General features: G+C 55.8%; 1 protein-coding gene across 1 annotated transcript; it reads left to right on the top strand.

The window, feature by feature from the left end:
- The first annotated feature begins 2,317 nt into the window (after window positions 1–2,317).
- Window positions 2,318–7,939, top strand: KIAA2013. The gene is made up of 3 exons (XM_081223483.1): window positions 2,318–3,535; window positions 6,104–6,957; window positions 7,687–7,939. Exons 1-3 carry the CDS (start codon window positions 2,503–2,505, stop codon window positions 7,702–7,704), a joined length of 1,905 nt encoding a protein of 634 aa, XP_081079609.1. The 5' UTR covers window positions 2,318–2,502; the 3' UTR covers window positions 7,705–7,939.
- Window positions 7,940–9,212: the final 1,273 nt, after the last annotated feature.

Genomic DNA, 9,212 nt, shown 5'->3' on the forward strand with positions numbered 1-9,212 from the left:
TGATGATGATGATGATAATAATAATAATAATAATAAGGGAATTTCCAAGCTGTTCCCTTAAGTGAAAAAAGTAATATGCAAGAGTATATAATATGCTACAATTTCTGTGAAGGGAAAAATATAGGTCTCTGTCTATATGGCTATATATCTGTAAGTGAATAGAATTTCTAGAAGAGCATCCAAGGAACAGGAAACAGTGGTTGCATCTGGGAAGAGGAACTGACTAGCTGGGGCTCCAGGAAAGAGGAAGACTTAATGGCCACTCTTCACCCTTTCATATATGTTGAATTTTGTGTCATGTACATGTGTTTCCTGTTTCCTAGTAAAAATAAATTAAATAGTGAATGGTTATTTTAAGCGTTTAACTTGTTTATCTAACTGAAGTCTCAAAGCAATTCTACTTGGTCTCATGATCCCCATTTTATGGATGGAGAAACCAAGGCCCAAGGAAGTTAGCTGACTTTAGCAAGGGGCAAGGCCAAGATTCAAAACCCAGGCAGCCTCATGTCAGTGTCCTTACCCTTGACCTTCTGGCTTTGTTGTGGCTATGTTGCTGATTGTGGGCTGTGATTCCCTCTCCTGGGGTGTTTGAGAATGGTAAGGGAGTTAAGAGCCCCAGCATGAACCTTCTCTTTAACGTAGGAATCTACTTCCAGGAATTGCTCCCCCAGAAACAGTCTCAAAAGTAGGCCAAGGTATATGTCTATTACCCAGACATTCGTAATAGCGAAAAATAATTATGTGGGTTTACATTTACTGTGTACTTACCCCATGTCATGCACCTTGCTTGCTTTGCCTGTATTAACTTACTTATTCCTCAGAAACCTGAGAGGCAGTTTCTCTGGTCATTCCCGTTTCACAGGTGGGATCAAGCCTGGTTTAGTCCTTTGCTCTCATCTCACTGTGCCTCCCAAGTGTTTCTGCCTCCCTGAGGGGCTTGGATGGATCCTATAACTGTAGGTTATGGATTACTGCACATCCATGAAGTTACTCTGTGGGGTTTGTGAAATCCTGGTGGAAATTAAGAATTTTGTGTGTATGTTTTTTTGTTTGTTTTTTGTTTTTTAAATTTTATTTATGTATTTATTTATTTATGGCTCTGTTGGGTCTTCATTTCTATGCGAGGGCTTTCTCTAGTTGTGGCAAGTGGGGGCCACTCTTCATTGCAGTGCGCGGGGCCTCTCACTGTCACGGCCTCTCTTGTTGCAGAGCACAGGCTCCAGACGCGCAGGCTCAGTAATTGTGGCTCACGGGCCTAGTTGCTCTGCGGCATGTGGGATCTTCCCAGACCAGGGCTCGCACCCGTGTCCCCTGCATTGGCAGGCAGATTCTCAACCACTGCGCCACCAGGGAAGCCCTGTGTGTATGTTTTGATAATGATCTTAAAAAAGAAAAAAAAGAAGGTAAGCATACTGTAGGATCACCTGGACAGCTGCCTTCTTATAGGGTGCTGGCCCTGAGACTTGGCAAACACACGTGTCTGCTCACAGCTCACAAGAAGCCACCTCAAATGACCATTTAATTTTCAACAACTGGGAAGCACTGTCTGGCTTTGGAATGTCCTGAAACTAAAGTGGAAACAATCGCCCCATTGTCTGCCCCTGTGCTCAAATTGAAGTTTTTTCCGAGAAACAAAACAAAATTTGTCTTTTGCATTGATAATACACAATTTAAAAGCATTTTCAAGCATAAGACTTTAGCGTTTTATGTTATTTAATAAGTTAAGACTCACGGTTGACATCAAGAAGACGACTTGGTGTGGTGGAGAAATGGACAGTCCTGGGCCTGATTTGTGTCCTATATGCTGTACATGCAGCCAGACAGGTCTGGAAGAGCTGTCAACAAAATATATCCTAGGAAGTCTGGTTGACAGTGCTTACTTTTCTTTTTCTTTCTTTCTTTTTTTGGGGGGTACTGTTCTGTACTGTTCTAAGTCTTTTTTTTTTTTTTTTTGCAGTGAGGATCATTTTTACAGAAAAAAATTTTTAAATTATTTTTTTTAAATCTTGGGGCTGTTGTTGAATACATTAGTAGCGAATGGGGCCCAACACGTGTTCGGTTTGGCTAGCGCGGTGGGTTTTTTCGTTTCTGTTTTTATTTTCCATGAATTGGCCGCTTCCAGTCCTCCGCTGACCCCTCTCCTCTTCTGGACTTCACTTTTCAGGCCCGAGCACTGGTGCTCCAAACCCCGGAGGTGCCCGCCCCCTCCTCGCTGTGGCCCCGCCTCCTTCTCCCGGGCCCGCCCCTCTCCCCTCCCTCCGCCCGCCCCTTTTCCATCTGTCGCAAAAGAGTAGGCGGCGCTTGACGGCCCGCGTCGTTTGACGGCCGGAGGCAACCGAGAAGGAGGAGGAAGCGGCTGTGGCGGCTGCCGCCGCGCCTGTGACGGGGCCTGGGGTGGGCGCCGCGGTCCGGGCCCGGGAGTGAGGCGCGGGCGGCCGGGCCGGTGGGCTGGGCGGCGGGCCCGGCGGCCGCCCCCGCGCCGCGCCCGCGCCTGGCGGCCCGATGTGGCTGCAGCAGCGGCTTAAGGGGCTGCCGGGACTGCTGTCGAGCAGCTGGGCCCGCCGCCTACTCTGCCTGCTCGGCCTCCTGGTGCTGCTTCTGTGGTTCGCGGGCTCCGGGGCGCGACGGGCGGCGGGCGGTCTGCAGCTGCTGCCCTGGCCCCGCGGCGAGCCGGGCGCCGCCGAGCCCTCTGCCTGTCTGGAGGCAGCCACCCGCGCGTGGCGCGGCCTGCGGGAGCGGGGCGAGGCTGTACCGCTGGGCCCTGGAGTGCCGGCCCTGGTGGCCAACGGCTTCCTGGCCCTGGACGTGGTCGCCAACCGGCTGTGGGTGACCCCTGGGGAGCGGGAGCCCGCCGTGGCGCCGGACTTCGTGCCCTTCGTGCAGCTGCGCCCGCTGAGCGTGCTCTCTGAAGCTGGAGAGTCATTGTTGCTGCTGCGGGAAGGGCTGCTGCGGCGGGTGCGCTGCCTGCAGCTCGGGACTCCGGGTCCCGGCCCTGCGGCCGCCGGCCCGGGCCCCGCCTCGGCCTCCGGCCTCGTCACGGGATCCGGCCGAGACTGCGTGCTGCTGCAAGAGGACTTTCTGGCGCACCGGGGCCGACCCCACGTCTATCTGCAGCGCATCCAGCTCAACAACCCCACGGAACGCGTGGCCGCGCTGCAGACTGTCGGGCCCACTGCCGGCCCGGTCCCCAGGGCCTTCACCAGCACCCTGGAGAAGGTCGGAGACCATCAGTTCCTCCTCTACTCGGGCCGGTCCCCGCCTTTTCCCACGGGGCTGGTGCACCTGATGGTGGTGGCCGCCAAGAAGTTAGTGAACCGTCTCCAAGTGGCTCCCAAGACGCAGCTGGACGAGACTGTGCTGTGGGTGGTGCACGTCTCCGGCCCTCTTAACCCCCAGGTGCTCAAAAGCAAAGCAGGCAAGGAGCTCAAGGTGCTCCAGGACTTGGCACGGAAGGAAATGCTGGAGCTCTTGGAGATGCCGGCGGCGGAGCTGCTTCAGGACCACCAGCGTCTCTGGGCCCAGCTCTTCAGCCCAGGTGAGGCCTGGCGAGTGCTTGGTCCACCGTCCACACCTTGCACCAGGGTGAGCACGGTCCACCCTGGAGATGCCCCTGCAGAATCTGCAGAGGTGACACTGAAGGGCGGGGTCCCGGGGTGGTTCAAACTTGGGCTTGGCGTTTGATCTGGGGCTGACTCTTGCTCCACCACTTAGTAGCTGTGTGACCTTGACCCCTACGCTCTCTGGGCTTGTGTCCAATAATAACAGTAGCACCTACCTCAGAGGACTTTTGTGAGATTGTCGTGGAAGAGGAGTGCAAAGGCAGGTCTTATTGTTATTCGTTCTTGTGGCTGAAGCCTTATTTGAGCAGCGTGGTTTGGGAGGTCAGTTGGTAAAGGATAAGCCAGAGGCCTGACCGATCCTGGGATTCTTTTTTTTTTTTTTTTTTAATGTATTTATTTTTGGCTTCATTGGGTCTTCGCGACTGCGCGGATGCTTTCTCTAGTTGTGGTGAGCGGGGGGCTACTCTTCATTGCGGTGCACGGGTTTCTCTTGTTATGAGCACGGGCTCTAGGCGCGCGGGCTTCAGTAGTGACACACACGCTCAGTAGTTGTGACACGCGGGCTCTAGTGTGTAGGCTCAGTGGTTGTGGCGCACGGGCTTAGTTACTCCGCGGCGTGTGGGATCTTCCCAGACCAGGGCTCGAACCCGTGCCCCTTGCATTTGCAGGCGGATTCTTAACCACTGAGCCACGAGGGAAGCCCGATCCTGGGTTTCTTAACTCAGTTCCCCACAGTTCTGGCTGGTGACAGGCATGGGCTTCTTTTTTTTTTTTTTGCGGTACGCGGGCCTCTCACTGTTGTGGCCCCTCCCGTTGCGGAGCGCAGGCTCCGGACGCGCAGGCTCAGCGGCCATGGCTCACGGGCCCAGCCGCTCCGTGGCATGTGGGATCTTCCCGGACCGGGGCACGAACCCACGTCCCCTGCATCGGCAGGTGGACTCCCAACCACTGCGCCACCAGGGAAGCCCTGGGCATGGGCTTCTTGACATGACTCCCGCTAGCCTGAGCTGTGGCCTCGCTGTTGTGGCTTCAGCTTTTTCATGGCGGGGGTGGGGGGGGTAGTGGAATCTCTTCAGCAGGTGGGATGCTCCTGTCAACTGAAAACTCCTTCGCCCCCTTGACTGCTTAAGAAAAGGAAATCCTAGTGTAGAGGAGAGATTAAGAGATTTTGGTTTCCAGGGTTCTAGTTGTCTAAATCCTTAAACTTAGTTGCTCAAAGAGTCTTTAATTTAGTCAAGTATTTATCGAATGCTTCTGCCAGAAAGTGTTCTTCACGTGGGGCATACGGAAGCCAACAGAACAAAGTTCCGGTTCTCATAGTTCTTAAATTCTGGGCGGGCGGAAGACAGATATTAGAAAGCGAAAATTTGGATAAAAAAAGCGAGATAGCTTTTTAGGCTCAAGCGTTATAAGGAGAAAAGATAAAAATATGTGCTTGGGGATGAGTGACTGCAGTGGATGGGGCTGAGTGTGTAGCTCTGCTGTCGGGGAGGCCTCTCTGAGCAGGCATCGCAGAAGCCGAGGCCTACACAGCTAGGAGAAGCGCTGTGTGATGGTCTGGAGGGAGCCAGCGGGGCAGAGGCCCTGAGGCAGGGGCGGGCTTGGTTGAGTGGCCAGTGTGGCTGGCGGCTAGTGAGCCAGGGGAGGGTGGCAGTGGCCAGAGAGTAAAGGGCCTTGGGGCCTTGGTGAGATCAGTGAATTTTATTCTAAGTGAGATGGGAGGCAGGGTGGAGGCACCATCTGGTGTACATTTTTAAAGGTCCCGGTGCTGCTGTGTCAGAGTGTAGACAGTGTGGGGGAGAGGGGGAAGTAGTGTGGAGACCAGATAGGAGGTTTTGGCAGGAGCCCAGCTGAGAGGACGGTGGCTGGGACCAGAGCTGCGACCATAGAAGCAGGGGTGGATGAGTCGGAAACTTTTGCAGCTGGAGCCACCAGGCGTTCTGTGGACTGGCTGTGGGGAGTGAGAACTTGAGGGTGACTCCTGGATTTGGGGGGAGGGCTCCAGCGGCTGTCTGGAGGTGATTTAGGGAAGGATTAGCATGGGGCTGGAAGGATTCATCAAACCTTGTCCGTTTCCAAATGCCTGTCAGACATCCAGCTTGAGACACCACGTGGGCGGTGAGCTGTCTGAGTCTAGAGCTCATACAAATCTGGGTGATCCTGTGCTCAGATGTTGTTTAAAGCTGCAGGCCCGGTGAGAGAGAAGCAGCCCACGACTGGCCAGGGTGTTGATGACAGTTCTTGGAGTCGGGGAACTGGCCTTTTTACTTGGCGTCCTAGGCTTGGCTAAACCTGTGTTCTTCTGGGCTCTGGCAGGAGCCCCACTGGCGGAATTTTCAGTTTCAGGCCCAGAGGGCTCAGGGCGGTCACGTGAGGAAGCCAGGCAGGGTGCTGTTCTCCCGAACTCGTGGGAGACTGGAGCTGCTGCTTTCATCCCTGAGGACAAAAGCTTCATGTCTCTGCTGCTCTTGATCTTTGTTTCATAACCTCAGCCTCTTGGCCATGCCATTCCTCCTTAATGTACAACCTCTGTGGTGTTACAGGTGTGGAAATGAAGAAGATCACCGATGCCCACACTCCTTCAGGCCTGACCGTGAACCTGACGCTGTACTACATGCTTTCCTGCTCCCCCGCGCCACTGCTCAGCCCCGACCTGAGCCACAGGGAGCGGGACCAGATGGAGTCGACCCTCAACTATGAAGATCACTGCTTCAGCGGCCACGCCACCATGCACGCTGGGAACCTCTGGCCGGGCCACCTGTCCTCCATCCAGCAGATCCTGCAGCTCTGGGACCTGTGGAGGCTGACCCTGCAGAAGCGCGGCTGCAAGGGGCTGGTGCAGGCGGGCGCCCCGGGCATCCTGCAGGGCATGGTGCTCAGCTTCGGCGGCCTGCAGTTCACCGAGAACCACCTCCAGTTCCAGGCCGACCCTGACGTGCTGCACAACAGCTATGCCCTGCATGGCATCCGCTACAAGAATGACCACATCAACCTGGCCGTGCTCGCGGACCCCGAGGGCAAGCCGTACCTGCACGTGTCTGTGGAGTCCCGCGGCCAGCTCGTCAAGATCTACGCCTGCGAAGCGGGCTGCCTGGACGAGCCTGTGGAGCTGACCTCGGCGCCCCAGGGCCACACCTTCTCGGTCATGGTGACGCAGCCCATCACGCCGCTGCTCTACATCTCCACCGACCTCACGCACCTGCAGGACCTGCGGCACACGCTGCACCTCAAGGCCATCCTGGCCCATGACGAGCACATGGCCCAGCAGGACCCCGGGCTGCCCTTCCTCTTCTGGTTCAGCGTGGCCTCCCTCATCACCCTCTTCCACCTCTTCCTATTCAAGCTCATCTACAACGAGTACTGTGGGCCTGGCGCCAAGCCCCTCTTCAGGAGTAAGGTATAAAGCCACTGCGCCTCCGGAGCCCGGGGCCCTGGCCTCGCGTTCTGTCCCGAGTCTAGTGTAGTGGGGTGGAGGGTACGTTAAGCTCCAGCTCTGTGCTCCCACTCTTTAAAGAGCCCGGACTCAGGAGAGAGGGGCTCTGTGGCTTCTCGTTTGGAGAAGGAAGTAGCACTTGACCTGAAGGAGTGGGAGAAGGGCCGGAGGCAGGTCTGAGCTCCTCAAGTGTGAAGAACCCGGAAAGTCAGATCAAAGGGAAATGTGCAGGCCGCCTTCCCGGGTGGCCGTCACAGGACAGGGTCTGCGTTTGCATCGCATGGATCCAGCAGCCTCTGTCAAGCAGGCGGGCGAGCCGCTTCTCCCTGCTAGGTGGTGGGCTTCTCTGCTCTTAATCTGGCGTATCCCCATTCACCCGTGGTTCCCAGCTGATCAGGGGGACAGGCCAAGCTGCCTTCGCAGGTCCTGCCCAGTGACGTCTGCCCGCCCCTCCAGCCGGGCCTGGCCAGAGCAGAGCCCGTGAACTCGCCGCACCCGCCTAAGGAGGCGCCTGGGCCCCCGAGTCCGTGGCAGCTCTAGCCCGTCCCTGGGCCAAGCGCTGTCAGCAAGGCGGGCTCGGAGCCTGGGTGGGGTGCCAGCAGGGTGTCTCCATTGCCTGCTTCCCTTGAGATTGCTGTAGCTGTCCACCGGGGTTGGCGTGAGCAGTAATGACCTGTCTTGTTGATTGAACAGGAAGATCCCAGTGTCTGAGTGGCATCAGTCCTGCTTTCAGTCGCCACTTGCACAAGACACCCAGCACTGAAAGTCCTGCTGCTGCGAACAAGGGATCCTTTGAAAGCACCCAGCCTTTTGTGCCTTGTTGGGGGACACCAGTGACTCGGAAGTGCGTGTGGATGTTCAGGAGTTTGCATCGGGGAGTGGGAGGGGAGGGGCTGCTGGACTTTTTGTAAGCTTTCGACTCAATAAAGTGAACCTGTACGGAAAATACTTGAAATCGAACTCGCTCTTTCCACTTTCCCCCTTTCCTCTGTCCCAGGAAATAGACCCTCTTTTGAAAAGACTCTTGTCTAGGAAAAAATGTGTTCTTTTCCTAATTGAATGTGTTCTTTCTTGAATGAATTTTTAATTTATTGTTGAGATTTTGCTGGATGGCTTTTGCATCCACCCTCGGTAGGGAATCTTGGCAGTGATTTCCAATATGCACCACCTCGGGAGGTTTGGAGGCCCGCACGCCGCCTGCGTGGAGGGGGTGGGTCTCCGTCACCCTCGGGTTTGCACATTGCGTCTTTCTTATCATGAGCCTATGGAGATCTGTGGTTTTGTACCTCTGGGCTTTAGGGGAGGTGTTTAACTTTCTAGTGATCGATGATTGTTGGGTTTTGGAATACCAAAGCTTTTTTGTGTGTTCTGTTTTTAAATAAATCTCTTTCAAACCTCCACGACCGGTTTGCGTGTGGTTGAGACCTCTGGAGACATCGGACCTTCCTCGGTCACCAGGCGTTTGGGTTAGAGTCCGAAGCAAAGGCCCCGCCGTGGTGACAGTATTCTTTTCCCACGTCCTCTCCTCTTCAGAGGAGCCCACTCTGAGGCGGTGGAGGTGGCCCCCGTGCTGCCCACCTGGGGGATTGCTGCATGTCCCAGCTGAGTGGGCTGCTCGAGGAGCATTACCCTGGCCCTTTCCTGCTGCAGTGCCTCTCCCCCTGCCTGCCCTAAAGAGAGTTGGGTGCCCCGGTTTTGCTGCCCATAGGACCGGGGGCAGGAAAAACCCTGAGTGGGCCTCCTGCAGATTGTTCTCAAAGCTAAGGTCTGAGTCCTTCCTTTGTGGGGAGAATGGAGGAAAGGGGGGCCGGGCTGAGTGTGGACCATCACCCTCAGTGTCTTGGTGGTTTCCCTGGCGTCCCAGATGGGCGTTTTGAGCAGCCTGGCTCACCAGGAAGCCTGGTTTGCTTGCCAAGTTGCCGAGTGTCCGGCCCCCGCAGGTGGCTGAGAGAGAAAGTACACAAGGGTTTCAGGCTCTTCTACGACTTGCTCTGCTGTCGCTCCAGTCCTGGGCGCCTTCCACTCCTGCTCTGAGGGTGCCTCCCCCTCCTGGCCAGGGGCCCTTGGCTGACGGCGGGGTGTGGTGGGCTGTGGTGTCTGGCATGACATGCCCTCTAGTCACTGCATTCAACTGGAAGTTACTTGACCACAGGAGCAGCACTTCATGGCTCCCACTCACCCTGTTAACTTGGAACCAGGCATGGCGTGGGCTCCCATAC

The sequence above is a fragment of the Mesoplodon bidens genome, assembly GCF_964165515.1.
Source record: "Mesoplodon bidens genome assembly, chromosome: 2".
NCBI lineage: Eukaryota > Metazoa > Chordata > Mammalia > Artiodactyla > Ziphiidae > Mesoplodon > Mesoplodon bidens.

Bases quoted from the DNA above. Each gene is read 5' to 3' on its own strand.
- KIAA2013 (XM_081223483.1), top strand. From the start codon at position 2,503: ATGTGGCTGCAGCAGCGGCTTAAGGGGCTGCCGGGACTGCTGTCGAGC. The intron at 3,536-6,103 runs GTGAGGCCTGGC...GTGGTGTTACAG, and splicing joins GGCCCAGCTCTTCAGCCCAG to GTGTGGAAATGAAGAAGATC.